At 35.6% G+C, this 18,157-nt stretch overlaps 2 protein-coding genes and 1 long non-coding RNA gene across 3 annotated transcripts; 1 reads left to right on the top strand and 2 right to left on the bottom strand.

Annotated features, from left to right (window-relative positions):
- The first annotated feature begins 8,330 nt into the window (after window positions 1–8,330).
- On the top strand, window positions 8,331–10,321 carry LOC125223201 (large ribosomal subunit protein uL16). The gene is made up of 4 exons (XM_048126225.2): window positions 8,331–8,448; window positions 9,336–9,837; window positions 9,929–10,010; window positions 10,097–10,321. The coding sequence occupies exons 1-4, from the start codon at window positions 8,439–8,441 to the stop codon at window positions 10,160–10,162; spliced, it is 660 nt and encodes a 219-aa protein (XP_047982182.1). The 5' UTR covers window positions 8,331–8,438; the 3' UTR covers window positions 10,163–10,321.
- A 573-nt stretch (window positions 10,322–10,894) lies between these two features.
- On the bottom strand, window positions 10,895–12,721 carry LOC125219577 (uncharacterized). The gene is made up of 2 exons (XR_007176167.2): window positions 12,396–12,721; window positions 10,895–11,359 (listed from the first exon to the last, which is right to left on the bottom strand). It is a non-coding gene; the product is annotated as an uncharacterized LOC125219577 (long non-coding RNA).
- An 871-nt stretch (window positions 12,722–13,592) lies between these two features.
- LOC125223733 (AP2/B3-like transcriptional factor family protein) lies at window positions 13,593–16,717 on the bottom strand. Its single transcript, XM_048127010.2, has 8 exons — window positions 16,662–16,717; window positions 15,493–15,573; window positions 15,180–15,242; window positions 14,898–14,990; window positions 14,563–14,621; window positions 14,318–14,477; window positions 14,020–14,226; window positions 13,593–13,940 (listed from the first exon to the last, which is right to left on the bottom strand). The coding sequence occupies exons 2-8, from the start codon at window positions 15,568–15,570 to the stop codon at window positions 13,773–13,775; spliced, it is 828 nt and encodes a 275-aa protein (XP_047982967.1). The 5' UTR covers window positions 15,571–15,573; window positions 16,662–16,717; the 3' UTR covers window positions 13,593–13,772.
- Window positions 16,718–18,157: the final 1,440 nt, after the last annotated feature.

Below are 18,157 nucleotides of genomic sequence, written 5' to 3' on the forward strand. Positions count from 1 at the left end.
CAATCTATTACCGAAGGCGGTGAACACGCAGCAGTTCTTGAATTTGCCGACTTGGAAATTTAGTTCACGTAAGGCAAATAATAAACAAAACTCATCTAATCCAAGTAATCATTGCAATATTGCAATGATTGCTTTATAAATGAATTAGATTCCACCGAATTAGTTTCTTCGATGCTTCGTGTTTTACGTTTTGTCAATTAAAACTAAACAACAAACAAACAAACACGCGGCGAAGAAATCATGCATTCAAGCAATTCACATAACATGAAATTAATTCACATAATCAGAGCCAAAAATTGGCTCTGATACCAATTGATGGGGTTTGGTGCCCCTTGCACAGCGGAAGACTTGTACAAAACAAATAAATCAGACGTAGGATCTATTTGACCGATTATGCGATTAATCAATTCACATGTTAAACAGATAATTGCATGCTAGAACGCAAATAATTCATGCTCAAAGAAAGTAAATCCTAAAACATGAATTCTACGGTTTAGAGTTACCGATTTTGATTCTCCAAAGAATCGTCGATTGCTCGCGCCTTCTCCACGTGATGATCTTCAATACTAGACCACGGATCTTCTGACTGGTTCCCGAACTGTATCTCGATATCAGGGTGGGCTGATCTTATCAAAATACTAGGACTCGAATAAAGAAGACAGAAGAAATCCTTTTGGGAAAAGGAGTAGAATTCGAAAATTCCTACAGCTGATGGGGCTGATATTTTCGAAAATTTCAGTAATGAAAATTGTGATAATTCTGTCTCCTTTATTCTCCTATTTATATTAAGTTCCTTTTGGGCCCAGACAGGGATCTATGGAAGGTTTTGGATATGGGCTCGCCCAATTAGCTTTTTACTAATTAAATTGAACCCACAATTTAATACAAGCTTATATTGGAATATTACGAGCAGCCACTACAGAAGTAATATTGAACTCTCCCCATCCAAATCCGAAATTACAAGTAATCCGGGTTTCCACTTTTATTATTTATTTCCCGCGCTTAAGATATAAATGTCCATTAATTAATTAATGTCTGCTATGGACTTAATTAATTAATATCTTATTAATTCCAAGAGTGGACTTAGCAAGAATCATTTATTTATTATTCATAGAGTAATAAAACTCCAACTGGCCAGTTTTCCGAATAATAAAACCTTGTTCGAGCTCCTCTTGAGGACATTATCAAACGAGACTCACCTCGTGCACGTTTCAACATAATAGCAATCCTAGCACCGCTAGATATTAATCACCACTACCCAATATATCAGGATTATTGGGTTGCGAAAAACCCGCACCATTTGATAAGTCAAAGTAGTGCATAATCAATACCGTATGCTCAATGCTAACATATGTAGATTAAGAAATAATATTTTATCAAGACCTAGTCTTTCAGTAGATAGCATAAAGACACGTCTTGCTGTTAGATCCGTTCAGTGCTATACCACACCAATGTCAAATTATTTCAGTAAGGCTTAGAAATATGCGGACTGACATTGCAACCTTTCACGATAGGTAGCCAAAGCCTATCTAGGTTGTGAAATTCTTCTTTTTCTTTTGCAAAGCATTGCATAGATCTGACCGTGTTACCTTAAAGTGGACGACGCCCACAACCGGTCTACTAAGCAAAAGACTTAGACTTTGTTTACTTCTTATGCATTTAAATGTTTGTAAAACATCTTATAAATGCACAAGCAAACACAATGTAATAATAATAGTGATTCTATTCGTGCGAGACTGCTCGAATAATACTGAATCAGGTTAAAAGTGGATTATAGAGTTTTACGTATACAAGCAAGATTCTATTCGAGCGAAACTTGCTCGAAACATGCTTTTCAGTATACCAAACCTAACACCCTCTCTCTCACTCCATCCCATCAACATTCTCTCCACAAAATTTCTCCCTAATTGAACAAACCCTAGCCGCCGCTGTGTCTCCGTCGGTCGACCATTCCCGCCGTGAAATCTTTGTCCGTCTACCATTCCCGCCGTGAAATCTACGTCGGTCGACGATTCCTGCTGTGAAATCACTTCGCGCGCTTCTTGAAAGTCGATACCTCTCCTGCAAACAAAAAGGTGTGGTTCTGTTTTTTTGTTTGGTATGCAGAAACACTCCTAAACATCGATTTATACTTTATAATCGAAATAATGCACAAAATTATTTTGCTCGATTTTGTTGGAAAAAGATGAAATTGCGGTCATTAGAGTTAGGGTTTTGTTCATCCTTGCTATAACAATTAGTTCTCTCAGTTGGATCTGGGTTTTGCATCGGTTTACTTTCCAGTTGGTGTAATGCACAAAAGTTGTTGTTTTTTTGTTGGAGAAGTTGGTATTGTGAGCATTCTATTTAATGTATGCTGGATTTCTGGCCAATATGTACACTTTTCGTGTTTTTTTGGGTGATACCACACTGAGTTATGGTTGAAAACTAACCGATTTTGGCCCTCTCATCGCGCAGATTTAGAATGACTAAAAGACGACGCCCCTACAAAAGCCAGCCAGAACCGAATGAAGGTTATGCATCATTCCATCATTTTTGTAGATTATTGTTCATTTTTTATATGTGGGAGTTTGGCATGAAGTTGTTGGATGCATCCCTTTAGCAAGTGATTGATTAGTATGTCTGGGTTTGTACATTACATCTTCAGTTATGTGCATTGGTAAATAGATGTCATGCATTACTTACTGAAACGCATAGATTATTTTGCATTTTTGTTATGTGGGAGTTTGGCATGAAGTTGTTGGATGCATCCCTTTAGCAAGTGAGTGATTAGTATGTTTGGGTTTGTACATTACATCTTCAGTTCTGTGCATTGATAAATAGATGTCACGCATTACTTACTGAAACGCATAGATTATTTGGCATTTTTGTTATGTGGGAGTTTGGCATGAAGTTGTTGGATGCATCCATTTAGCAAGTGACTGATTAGTATGTTTGGGTTTGTACATTACATCTTCAGTTCTGTGCATTGGTAAATAGATGTCATGCATTACTTACTGAAACAAATAGATTATTTGTTCTAAACCATGGTTTTACCTGTTCTGGACAGGTTCTAAGCACCGTCGGCCTGAGTTTGACCAAGCAGTAGACGATGTTATTCCCATAGCATTAGCTCAGACACTTCGGCAAAGGTTAGACGAGGAAGAAGCTGCAACAAGTTCACGCAATGAAGACGTGGAGAAAAAGAAACCCAGGGGAAAGAAAGCCGACCACCTGTACTGTCGACAGAACCCCACCGAGTTCATTTCATGTATACAAAACCTGACTCCCCGACAGAAGGAAGCCGTGATCGAACTGGGATTCGGCGTTGTCCTAGAGTTCAACATCAGGGAGATCCCAGGTTACCTAGCTTACCGGGTGTTGAAGTCGTTAAATTTGGCTCGGTGCGAGATTCCATTATCTGGTGGCGAGCGCCTAACACTAGATGAGGAGGATGTCCACCTGACATTGGGCTTCCCGAGAGGGCGGACTCCGATTGCACGCAAAGAAGAATATCAGTCAAACTTCGAGTTCAACCATATGGTTGCTGCGCAGTGTAAAAAGTCTCGGTACAAGCTGAACGCGACAGATGTTGCGAATATGATTAAGGATGAAACTGATGGTGGTCCGGTCTTCAAGTGTCTATTCATGTTCTTACTCGAGAATGCCTTGATGGAGACTCCGTCAGACGGCAATTGCAAGCCAAAGATACTATACTTTATCGACGATGTGGAGGCTATCAGTGACATGAATTGGTGTGGTTACGTCTTATCCGTTCTGGAAGTCACTTATCCGGGCTGGGCCAGGGGGGGAAACTGCATACTTCACCGGACTAATCCATTTTCTTTTGGTATGTAATAGTGTCAGTGCATTATATGTTAGAGTACATGCGTTACTTTTTGCTGCATTAATGAACCCAATCTGTTGCATTATAATAGCCTTTACTGTGCATTGTTTTTGTGTCGCGCTGCGCTACTAATATTTGACATTGCTTGGTTGTTGTCAGTGCGCGTACGTGGACCGTGTGGTTCACATACGGAGGCGAGTCGAGCGTGTCTGGCCCACTATAAAGGGTTGGACAGCAGAGACCCTCAAACAAAGGGAGGATGTGGAGCTTGATCAGTTCGGAACTGGGAGGTTAGAGGGCCGCATTGACAAACATCAGTATCTTACCGACGAGGAAGCAAGGAGGGTGGACGCTGTGGAAAGGGGAGTTAGTGGATCCCCCAGCAGGTACAAGGCAAAGAGACTCAAAGATCGTTTTGTCGCTTCGAGTTCTTTGATGGGACACGCTATTTCGAGGTGGGTCGACGATTTTAAGCAGATACCTATTGAACTGCTTGACGATGGGTGCTTCCGATTGAGGAGTCAGATTGAGTTGAAGTTGTTAGGGATGGAAGATGAAAAGCCTGTGGAAGATGAGGAAATCGTGACAACACTAACACAAACGAGGGAAGACGAGGAAGAGTACAGTCCCGAGTGGATTGCTGAAATGGAGAAGATGATGCAGGCATACGACAAAAAGAAAACAATAAGCAGAGGATTTGATAGGCCATCGTTCGTCTTGGATGGCTTTGAGTGTCCTGACCCTTTTGCTACGCAGAAAGAACAACGGGCAGAGGGTTGTTGTCGGGAAGAGGAAAACACTAATGCTGAGGAGACAGGAGATGATGGTGTTGGAGGTGAGCATGAAGCTGATGCTAATTTTTGTAAAGTTTACAACGCATTGTATACAAAGGTTTTTGCTTTATTAAATCATAATTCACGCATTATTTACTTGTGTCAGGAGACAAGCCTAATTCGGTTGGTGGATCTGGAACGACATCTGGGACAGCCGCAGGTGGTGTGGAAATCAACAATGGGGTAGGAACATTACATCATTGAATGTGTACTCATTCTTCATTTTTCAAAATACTTAACTTTGCGTCCATTGTGTACAGCCGGCTGTGGTTAGAGGTGAAAGTGAAGGAGGAAGCGGAGATATAGTAAAAAACAAGGCCAAGAAGGCAGGAAAACAAAACCTGGAACGCAGTGAGATTCCATCTGATAAGGATGTAGATCGTAAGGAGGTGGAGGGAAAATGGGCTGCCCATACAAAAGTAATTCCTTTAATAAATATTATGAATTACAACTAGTTGTTATGTTGTTCATTATTTGACAGGCTGCGTGCATTGTTTTCAACAGTTTAGTCATTAAAAGTATTATGTTGGAGTTCTCAAAAATATTAATTGCTTGCATTATATAGCTTGTATTAAGCATAACAATATGGTTGTTTGTATGCATTAAATGTTGTTGGTAGTGCACATTATTTAGGTTTTTTTAATTATACAGTACTTATTATGCATTAAATGGAACCTTACTTTTGTCCATGTAGAAAATTGGCCCAGCTACTGAAAAGGGTATTGAGATTGGTGTTGGGGAAAAACCAAACGAACCTGAAGGTCTTGCTGGAAAGGTGGGTGCTGGAAAGGTGGGTGCCGGAAAGGGAAAGGGTGTTGCTGTGTCTGGCTTGGAAAAACCAAACAAATCTGAAGGTTTTGCTGCAAAGGTTGTTGATGGAAAGGGAAAGGGTGTTGCTTTGTCGAGCTTGGACATTCCAGATGGTGATTTTGAAGTGACTGGACATGAGGTATGTTGTATTTAATATGTGGGGTTGCGGCTGAATTGTATTAACCGTATCACCTATTATTGCAGGATCCTAGGAAGCTGGCATCATCCCGTTTCAAGAAAGCCAGTCTGGCTGCCCGTTCTCCATTCAACAACCGGGCGGTTACACTAACGGCAAAGCCAAACTATCCGGACAAGTCGCTATACTATTGGGTACTGAGCACAACGGAAGTGAATAAGTAAGTTTTATAGTTTTGCTCGACTATTTGCTGGGAAATGGGTTACTTATGCACACTTTATTATTGTGCAGGGAGACGGTTGTCTACATAGACGATTGTATCAAGACAGTGCAACTTGAATTCGCGTCGCTGGCGCCGTTCAAGAGCGTGAGTCCAGCCATTGTAGACACTTGGAGCGCCTACTTGAATAACATGGAGAAGCTCAAGGCTCCGGAAACAGTTGCTAGGGTCTTCTTCTCGACAAAACCATGCGTTAGTGAAACACCTTGTTGCTTGGTTGCTATTTAGTATTGCAATTATAAATAATTAACTTGTTTACCACATTACACTGTAGAGACACACCGTGATTGATACCCCGGCTGAATGGTCAGAGGACCAGTTGAGGGAGACATTATGGACTCGGTTGTTCGATGATGTACTTGGAACGGGAATCTTTAAATGGGAGAACTTTGACATGGTAAATTCTATTACGCTTAACCCATCTGATGTACATACATTAACGTAATTTCAATTGTATAGTTTTTCTTCCCGGTTTGGGGTTTTACACATCAGTACGTGATGTGTTTCGATCTGCCAGATGGCAACATGAACATCATCGACCACACATTGGCAGACTCCCACAAATCGTTCAAGGCAAAATATGGGAAAACACCCACCCTTCTGGTGCGTGTTTGAGGGTATTCCATTAAGCTGCATTACATTCAGATAACAGTGCATTATTTATGTTTCTAACGCATCTTTTTGTGGGAATTTGTTGTAGAATTTTTCTAACGCATTACATAAATTCTCGTTCCGCCCAAGAAAGAGGTCATCTTCCTTGCAACGAAGAGAGTAATTTGTTTTAACGTTTGGAAGATTGTGCATGATTCTTAGCAGAGTGAGAAAATTGTAACTTTAAATATAAAGTAAAAATTGGGAAAAGGGTTATTAAGTAAATCATCTTAGCACTGACTATTATTTTCATCGTCCCAACTAAGTTGAGTCAAAACTTTTAAATACGGAGATTAAGAAATTGTGTTGAAAATAGAAAAGAGGAATAAAGTAGGTATTTGGATAAAATAAGAGTAATTGAATGTTTTATTTTTAATCAAAAATAAATGAAAATGATAATAGTCATCACATCTAATTATTTTATTATTAATAATATTATAAATTATAAATGACTATATATATATATATATTAATTTCTCAGTTTTATCACTCAATTAATTGATAATTATTAAGTCTATTTTGTTTGTATACTCTACATTCACGTAAAATTCATGAAATGAAATTAGATATTTCATGATATACAATGGTAAAAAATTAAAATGATATAGTCATTCACACCCAAATTTTAATTTTAAATGTATTTCTTAGTATTGTAAACTATAAAAGTGACTACATATATACATACTTATTTTTTAGTGATATCACCGAATAATTGGTGATCATTTCCTTATGCAAAATCTTAAAATGAAATTAGATAGGATTATAATATTGAATATAAATCAAATGGATAATAGTCGATTTCCTTATAAACGCTGCATCTTTATGCAAGAATCTTGAAACAAATTATACATGATATATAATATTAAAAAATAAATTAATTCATGATAGTCATTCTCAATTTATTATTTTATTATTAAATAGTTCATAGGATTGTTAGTTATAATAAAATAAAAAATGCGTGTATACTTAATTTTTTATGGCTATCACCCACTTAAATTGATTTTCTTATTAACTCTACACCTTTACTCGAAAAACATGAAAAACGAATTATACATTATATACTACTCCCTCCGTATCACTGAAGATGACTCACTTTCTCTTTTAATTTGTCCCATCAAAGATGATCAATTACTAAAATAGAAATTCATTAATCTCTATTTTATTCTATCTCTCTTACTTTATTCTCTTCGATTAATACATAATAAAACTATATAAAATCTCATTCCGCCCAAGGAAGAAGTCATCTTCCTTGGAACGAAGAGAGTAATTTGTTTTAACCTTTGGAAGATTGTGCATAATTCTTAGTAGAGTGAGAATATTGTAAATTTAAATATGAAGTAAAAAATTGGGAAAAGGGTTATTAAGTAAAATCGTCTTAGCACTAACTATTATTTCACCGTCCTAACTAAGTTGAGTCAAAACTTTTAAATACGGAGATTAAGAAATTGTGTTGAAAATAGAAAAGAGGAATAAAGTAGGTAATGAATAAAATAAGAGTAATAGAATATTTTGTTTTTTATCAAAAAATACATGACTCAACTTAGTTAAACCATCATCTAAAAGAGAAATATGACTCAACTTAATTGAGATTGAGGGTACTAATTTTGAATAAATTTGCAAAGACAAATGTATTTTGAAGTGCTTATGCAAATTTTGTCTTTAAATATTTACGAAAAGGACATTGTGTGGCTGACCACGCAGTGCCCGCGTGATTGAATTAATGTAGTATTGGGATGTTGAAATATAGCCCAAGAAAGTCAAATCCAGGAAGCTTCTGGACTCGGTTAATTGTATAGATGACATAAGCCCATGCGTAAGCCCACAATCAACCATTACCTATAAATCAAACATTTTCTCTCCCAAAACCTAATTTTCTCATTTTGCAACTACACACAAATCGCCATGGGAAGAAGTAAGTTTTTTTCTTAGATATTGGGGCCTTCTGCACTAGATTATACTTGTCAATTCCGCAAATTTGCTATATTTCCTCATGATAACTGTCACGGAGATTTGTTAAGGATTTTGGATTCTGAAATATTTGTACCGCTAGTCTGAAAAAATGATTGCTTTTGTTGATGAATAGGAGCATGTAATATATCCTGAGTTTTGGGTTAGCGTATCGTGAATTAATTTTGTTAACTTAGAGAATCACCAATTGGGAGGGTTGGGAGTTGCTGCGCTGTTGGCCCGATCCATTTCAGTACCGAAGAAGGGGATTGGGGGTTGAGTGTTTTTTTAAAATTGATTTATTATTATTATTATATGAATGAAAAAAATAATTTTCTTAAAAATAATTTTAGTTGTAAATTTTAATTATTTAGGACTTCTATTGTTTTTTTAGGATTTGTATTTTTTTTATGAAATTTAATTATATGAATTCGTTTTTATACTGTTGTGAATATTAAATTTACAATTATTTGAAGTGAAAACAATGAATAGTGGTAATTGATTGGAGATGGGTGGCTGGTTAGAACTCTCATTGTGTGTAAAGAGATGGCCAGAGCCTTAGAGGGGTTGGGTTGGGAGAGGGCAATGCTCTAGTGCTTTCTAATCTGGGGAACTTTTTGTAGACCTGCTTCCCTGCTTTGCATTCTCCCTTTATAATTATCTGATTCGCCATCATGAAAGTTTAGTTTGAATTTGTATTACCACATGTGCATACCTTTTCCCAATTTTATTATAGTTGTATTGATATTTGATATTTTCCTTTTGTTGGGATATTGCATGAATTGCTCTGCTAAATTCCATTTTTAGGATGATTTTATATGTTTTTGTAATGTGTATATTCTTGCTTTGTAGGGCCTGCAAGGTGTTATCGCCAAATCAAGAACAAGCCCTACCCAAAATCTCGGTTTTGTCGTGGTGTGCCTGATCCAAAGATCAGGATCTATGATGTGGGTATGAAGAGGAAGGGTGTGGATGAATTCCCATTCTGTGTCCACTTGGTCAGTTGGGAGAAGGAGAATGTGTCCAGTGAGGCACTTGAAGCTGCCCGTATCGCCTGCAACAAGTACATGACCAAGTTTGCTGGAAAGGATGCCTTCCACTTGAGGGTCAGGGTGCATCCCTTCCATGTGCTGCGTATCAACAAGATGTTGTCGTGCGCTGGAGCTGATAGGCTCCAAACTGGTATGAGGGGTGCTTTTGGCAAGCCTCAGGGTGTGTGTGCTCGTGTGGCCATCGGGCAGGTTCTCCTCTCTGTCCGTTGCAAGGATAACAACAGCCAGCACGCCCAAGAGGCTCTGCGTCGTGCTAAGTTCAAGTTCCCAGGGCGTCAGAAGATCATTGTCAGCAGGAAGTGGTATAACTTGTATTGCCTTTTTAAAACTTCATAATTTGATGCTTCGTGACCATCCTCTAATGTGCGTATGTTTTGCTTGTATAAAATTTAGGGGCTTCACTAAATTCAACCGTAGTGATTACGTGAGGTGGAAATCAGAGAACAGAATTCAACCAGATGGTGTCAATGCCAAGGTTTGTATTTTGAAAATTCCAACTCTTATTCATAGACGTTTATGAACTTATTTTGTGTTACTCAATTTGGGAATGTTTTTTTGCAGCTGTTGGGTTGTCATGGGATATTGGCTAACCGGAAGCCAGGAAGTGCGTTTTTGACAGCTGTTTAAGCTGCTTAAGATAGATAGCTATCAAAATATTGTGTTGAGGCATTTCGTTTGAGCTACTTTCAACTTCTTTTTTCATGTAATATTTTTTGATTACTCGTTTTGGAACTATTATCAGATCAGTATTTTGTTCTTATTCTATGATGAGTAGATTTATGTTGAGCTTTTTGTTGTCCTTTAGGTTTCCTTGATTTAGGGTTATTTTTTTTGATACAATTCAAACCATGTTATTCAACAAAATCTTGTTAACTCAACCCCAGCACTTGGCTAGAAATCTTGAAAACAAAACCAAACACTTTGTTAGCTCAACCCCACCTCTTCGCTGGTGTAGTTCTAGCATTTCTAGAACTAGACAATGATTAGACTTGAGAAGATTTTTCCTGAAAACAATTTCTAGCATTTCTGAAGATCCCTGGGCGACGGCGGATGGAAGAAGAAACTAGACAATGATTAGATTTGAGAAGATTTTATCTAAAACTTATTGGCTCTGTTTGGTATGCGAAATTGGAATTGAATTGGAATTGGAATTCTATAGAATTGAATTGGATGGCAATTCAATTCCAAATCCTTTGTTTGGTATAATTAAAGAATTGACATAGAATTATAATTCAATTCCAAATCCTTTGTTTGGTATAGCATTATTGATATAGAATTTTATTATAATTTCAAAACCTTTGTTTGATATGTCAAATAATTGACATTGATTTAGAATTGGTACGCACACACAACATCGAGTAGCAAACAAACTGAAACTTCTATAATTAAACCAGAATATGTGGAGTAAACTACATACAAAGCATTCACACATGTTTGATAAAACTTCCAACTTTGTATTTTCTCCTTAGTTGGAGAATAGTTGGAAAATAAACAGAAAATTACAAATTGCTAATGGTGTGTAAGTATGTGTTAAACATATCCACAAAATGTCCATCTTAGCCTTAGACATTGAGAAGCCCAGCTTGATTCCTCCTTATCTTTAACTTACAAATATTAACTGCTCCATGAAAGTATGTATGAATGCATTCATACTTAACTGCCCCCCAATCCATAATCTGCACCATATTAATCATGTTTTGATCATCCTGCCTGATGTGTTTTTGCACCTTGCCCGTCAGCACGATCTTGAGAGAAAAGAGCATATATATCTTCCCAATTTTCTATCACAATTTTTCTACTATAAGGTCCAATTTTTGAATATGCCTTCAAAACAATAATAAGCATATTCAATCACAATATAAATCATGTATCCGCAGCTGTACATCAAGAAATATAACATTTCTAAAAGGAATGGATTTCATTCTTTGATACCAAAATATATTTGGACACTAAAAGTAAGTTGAGCTACTTACTGAACAAAACTTAAACAGCAAAGGCAGGTTATAGCATTTCAAGTTTCAACCACAGGTAATGATACTCAAACTATTTTAGGCATTTGAACTTGCTAGTTGCTACTATAACTACAACACTTAACATACCAAACAAACTTCACATAATCATTTCTAGTCATATAATGCATGTGAAGGGTTCACGATCTCTACAAAACAACTAGAGATAACAATAACAATGGGCTGCTACAAATTAAGTTATAACTAGAGACTCTTATCTTATTGTTCAAAAATCACAAATGATATAAGCAAATAAGTTACCATTAAAGACACCCAAACAAAGACCAACACAACAATCAGATTCATTTTAGATATAATCTGTAATGTAAACTTAAACTCATTTTTTGCACAGGAAAAGAGCAGCAACAAAGGGATAACAATAACAGAGCAATAGCTACTGCTCTTTAACCATTTCAAAATAAAGCTTGGGCAGAGTGCTATACAAATCCTCTATATGCTGCTAGACTAGAAATAGCAAAGAGTTTGGGAAGATAGTTTTTGGGTTTTGTTGGATTAGTGGTGATGGATTTTGTTGGATTAGGACATTGGTTTGGGAAGATGGTTTTTGCAATTTTGCAATTTCTGGAGGTGAGATGAAGGAAAGTGGGAGTGAGTAAGTAACATTACTTTCAAAGCATGTGGCAATCAAATTATAGCTAACAAAACACTCAAACCCTCAAATCCCAAGCAATTAAACAAATAAACCCTAGCTAACAACTACAATCAATTTGAATAAAAAAATTGACAGATCTGCAAAAATGGAGATTTAAAAAAATTGGCAAAATTGAAACAAAATCAAGCACAACACAAGATGGTATTAAGAAGAACAAATTTTCGATGACGAATAATACCTGATTGATTGTTGATGAAGGAAGCTCTCCAGAGAACGAGAGATTTGGGTTCCCATCACGCAGAGAGAGAGAGAGAAGAGCGTGAATGGGAAAGTAAAATTGGATTGACCCGTTTTTTTTGTTTTGACCCGGTTAGGATCCGCGAATTTATAATTTGACCTGCGAAATTGAGATGTTGGATTTGGAATTCTTCATCTAAAAGTTTGGAATTGAAATCATGGAATTCAAAATTTTGGAATTACAATTCAATTTCAAATCCACTTTTTTTTCTAGTACCAAACAATAAAACTGGAATTGGAGCCTCCAATTCCAATTCCATGAGTTGAATTCCATTTACCAAACACAACCAATCTATAATTCATTTGTTGAAAAATTTGTTATACATTTCCATTTTATAAATATCTCAATTTAAATAAATATATTTAATTGTACGATAAAAAAATGATGAATTTAAAATAAAAGAACTATAGCTGGGATTTTTTGGAAAAGTTGTTGGTGTTATGACTGATAATATCTGACATGACACATACAAAATGTTCAAATAAATATTTAAATTTAATACAAAAAAATTTTAAGTTTACATATTTTATACAGGAAGTTTACTTGATGTTCCAAATTGATACATTCCGTCAAATTTCATCTAACATCGATACTTGTCTTCGTTTTTTTATCTTACTCACTCCCAAATTATATCTAAAATGTTAAAAAACTGATATAATTATCATTTATACAAAATTTCTTTATAATAATCACTTATACAAAATTATTCTAGATTCCAACTAGAAATACAACTATAAATTACATGTTCATCTTAAGAAATTTTTATGACAACCATCTTATCAAGAAATTAGGAATAAATTTACGAGTATCTAACTAAATGCAACCAAGCTAAGCAACAAAATCATCGTTTACTATCTTCTTATTGAATTAGATTGAAAAAAAAGCAAGTAGGAAGCAAAAAAAAAAAAAAAAGAGAAGTAGGAAGCAAATGAAAAAAAAAAGTAACGGGAGTTAGATAAGATTTGACGAAATGCATCAATTTAGAATATATAAATATAAAATTTTTTGTACTAAATTAAAACATTGATGAAGTATTTTGTATGTAACAGTAATTACCTGGCAATATGATCGGTTGTAAATTTCTTGGTTCATGAAAGAGTTGTTTCTTGATCTTTGCAAGTTGAACCACTAACTAGATTTGATGTGGTAAAATTTTGTTGACAAAATATATTAAGAAAGCAGAACGAACTGGGAACACACATATGATGTTCAAAGCTGTGACATACAGTACATTCACAAAATGGCTCATCTCAACCAAATCTCTTAAGCTCCCATTAATTTATATACTATGAATGAGAACCTCATAATCTCCCAAATTCACTTGCCTTTCTTTCTCAAACTTCTCCTTGTTGCTGAGACCACTTCCAGTTTCTCCGTCTGGTCGCTGTCTTCCGTCTTTCTCTTCTTCTTTGGTTTTTCGTCAGCATCCGATGCATCGACACTAGCATTTCCATTTTGGCACTCCACTGCTCTAACTATGTAAACCTGCAGAAGAAGAAACAATACACACTTTGTTACCAAAACTTGATGCATCATTCAAAATCATACATCATGCATAAACTACCTTGAATCTTGTTTGCTCAATCAATTCAAAGACTAAAGCATCGCCATCGTCCAGTTTATGATCGAGTGCAAATGCTCTCCATCCACCGCTAAGCCCCGCTTTCTTGCCAATGAAAACGGCTCCATATTCGGAGCCTTCCTCGTTCTCTAACACCATATCCACTGTCTCTTTGGGAAGGTGTTCTTCACAAAATTTACTCGGAAGCCCCTACTCACAAGATAAATCATAACATCTCCATCTCAACTTGAACTTGAGCTGTTTCGAAGATTTTGCAAATGCGTAGTTATTCGGGACTTACCAACCAGAAACAACTGTATACATGAGATCGGACCATTGATTTGACGAAGGATGGATTGCCAGTTTGTAGGTTGCTTCTGATCTTATCTGCACAATTAAAAGCTCGAGCTCTTTCCTCATATGATGCGGCTTTAACTTCTTCAGCTGGTCTGGCAAGGTATCTATCATTCTAGAACTATCAATTTCATATGCAATAATTTATTTTTATGATTGAATGCTGTGCAGTAGTAAGTACAAACATGTAACCTTGTCCATGAAGAATTAAACTTTGAGCTCTTACGAACTGCAGGAAGCTCGGCATCAACCTGCAATGATGATTAGTTACCACTGTGTGTCCATAAATGAAGGAAATCAAGTCCAATGAGACAGTAGAAAATGAATCTCCTTTACACAGAAAAATTGATAATCAACATAGATCAATACATATTTAAATTGATTTCCTTGTTTTGATAATACTTTCACAACACTAAATCAACAACCAACATAGAAAACTTCCACTGGACTGATCACATTGTGAATGTTGACCTTTTCAATTTCAGTGAAGTAGCTAACATGGTCAGTTTAAAAGCCTTAAGCCTTACATCATCACAATATGAAACTTGATTTCGAGCACGTGATGAGCGCCTTGGTTCTGCTGAGAAAGTCGCTGTTTGTTTCAAACGAACTTGCCTGTTCTGCATATGAGAAATATAGAACATAATTATACTAAATGCTAAAATATCAATATGAATGACTTGGTTATTTATATCTGTGAGGAATTTAGACAACTTCATATGTGGAACATAATTATACTAAATGCTATAAAACACACAAAAAATCAAGACACAAAATTTCGTCATATGAATACAGGAAAATTTTATCACCTGGGGTTTCACTGACTTGGTTACATCTGTGAGGCATTTAGACAACTTCACTAATCCCAAATCCTGTAAAAGAAAAAGAATGTTTTCCAACAACATCGACTTTTGACAAATGCACAAATTCTCATAACTGCTCCTTGAAGTAACTAGGAACTACAATTGAAATATAGAGATTTTCAGCCACCAGTAAACTTTTGTAGGAAGAAGAATCTTTAGCCTAGCGACAAAAGAGGTACTCATCTACAAACCAATTGCTAATATTGGTTTATTATTCAACAGAAATTCCCGTAGCATTTTAAACTAAGCAAATTATTACCTCAAATCTCTTTTTATTTTCTATCAGCCTCTGCTTCCTAGCATCTTCATAAGTGTTGCCACTTTGATTTTCCACCATTACCTAAACCAACAGGAAAGCACCTGAATTATGACAAAATATTTATCTCGGGTATCAGTTCAAACACAAGATACAATTAACATATGCTATAATCTTCAATATCACCTCAGTTAAATTCATTGTGCCCTTTGTACACGTCATTAAAATCACTCATTAAAAGGATTCAGCAATCAAGTTTAGTCTGTTTTCTATGTTCTTTTTGTTTCTCTGTGCAGACTACAGAGCTGTAACAATAATAGAATCACCAAACATCTAAAAGACGTATTCATACAGAGCGAGCGTGGCATCACTCATACAGCCAGACAAGCTCCAAATCATTAGTAATATCAGTATAATTGGGTACAAAATAACAGGACCAACTAGCCTCAAGAATTAGAAAACAACAGGTAGATCACACGAACAATGTGTCACTAGCTGTTGCTGGAAATTTAATCGTATCGTAACTAAATAGGATCTTAATAATGTAAGTCTGTTAACATACACTTATAAAGGACATTGACATGCAGTTAGAAGTTAGAATCAATGGCGCATAACATCATTATACATTACCAATTCAAACAAAACCTCCTGAAAGTAATACCAACATTTGCACCTACAATTGGCAGAAGCCCTCTCTACTAGGGGAAAAAAACAAGGAGAAAATATCATTTACATTTTCTCCTCTCAAAATCCCTGTTACTATTAAAAAAAATTAAAACTTTTATTTCGTGAAAGCTTCAAAAATAGGCGTAATTTGAGATTGACAATGCAAATTGTACATCTTTAGAAGAGCAAGTCGACATTTTATCTTCTAGAGTCGAATCAATTTGGTTTGCACCATCGATTTAAGAAGATGAAATTCTTCATTTTACAAAACACGAGGGGTGATTAGATTTCACAAGCTGCGACGGAAATCTACCAAAATGTAGTTATAAACACATACTCCACAAAACGAGTCAAAGTCAGTAAAAGAATCGAAAACATCTCGATACGCAATAATATGATTACGAAGTGTATTAATAGATTTCGAGTTCAAATTTAAATAACATAAACATTAAACAGAGAGATATTGACGTTGAAAGCGGAATCAAAGGAAGATCATTTACACTGACGGATAAATCAGCGGAGAGAGAGAGAGGGAGCCGAGGCGGAGAGAGGGAATGGAAGTACTCCACTATTTGAAATTTGAAAAGGCCTTTGTCGCAACTCAGTGGAGTTCGTTAAATGGGTTGGGTCAAGCCCAGATCAACTTGATAAAGGGACTACCTAAATAGAAAATGGTTTTTGTCATGCATATTTTTACTTTTGCTAGTAATTTTTTTTAAAATTTTTTTACTATAATTAAATATTATACATTACAAATTACTTCCTCCGTCCCACAAGAAAATACACTTTTAATTTTGAAAACTCTTTTCTCTCTATGAGACCCACTCTACACTATCATTTTCACTATTGAGTCATATCATTCTTGCTTGTCAGTTGTCTCCCTCTATCCTAATAAATATGAAATATTTGGCTCTCGGCACAGAATTTTATGTAATGTTATTTTATAGAGATGAAAAATAAAAAGGATGTTGCTTCTTCCATTGTAGGATATGTTTCGTTTTTAAAATGACAACCCAAAAAGGAAGCTGTTTCATTTTTAATACTCCCTCCATCCCGGCTAAGATGACACATTGCTTAGCCGGCACGGGATTTTAGGAGTTATTGGTTAAAAGTGTTTAATTGGAGAGAGAGAAGGTGGGTGTAAGTATTAAAGTAGAGAGATAAAGAAAGAATGATATTTTAATAGGAGTGAGAAAAAGTGGTTGAGTGTATTAATTAGAGAGAGAAAGTTACCAAAAAAGGAAATGTGTCATCTTAGTTGGGACACACTAAAAAGAAAAACATGTCATCTTAAGCGGGACGGAGGGAGTAGGACATAAGAGTATCTAATACTCCTCCCATTTGGAGTCCCAGTTGAATCCTATGTTTTAAGAAATTGTTTCAGTATATAATCATTAAGTGTGGTAGTACAATTTGGGAACCACAAATATACATTTTTAGGGTTAATTTTCTCTTTTTATATTTAAGTTTTTAGTTTACGTTTTTTTATAATTCAAATTTGTTTTGAATTTTTTTTAGGTTTTGAAAGATTAACATTAAAAATCATTTGAATAAACTGAAATGGATAAGTTCTAGAGAAAATCTTCATTCATTCCATAACTAAAAAAAATGAGGGAATAGTGAATACATATTTCAAATTTCCCTCTTAAAGATTCTAAGAGAGAAATTTAAATTTCTAAACTCCCAATAAATACATTCTATCATTTGCATTTTACACAGAACTACCACTAGCATTAAAGCAATACTCCCTTCGTCCTATAGTATACGTGACACTTTCCTTTTTAGTTTGTCTCAGAAAAGATGTCACATTTTCTTTTGTGAAAAAAACTTTCTCTCACATTAATATAAATATAGTACTACTATTTTCTCTCCACCTAACACACAAAACAACATTTTCTAAAATTTAGTGTCATTTTCCAAATATGTCATCTATTATGGGACAGAGAGAGTATAAAAAGCCCATTTCATTAAATTCAAATTAGCATTCCCCTTAGAATCGTTT

This window comes from Salvia hispanica, chromosome 1 (assembly GCF_029641045.1).
Source record: "Salvia hispanica isolate PSC_SH4W2 chromosome 1, Shi_PSC_v1, whole genome shotgun sequence".
NCBI classification, from domain to species: domain Eukaryota; kingdom Viridiplantae; phylum Streptophyta; class Magnoliopsida; order Lamiales; family Lamiaceae; genus Salvia; species Salvia hispanica.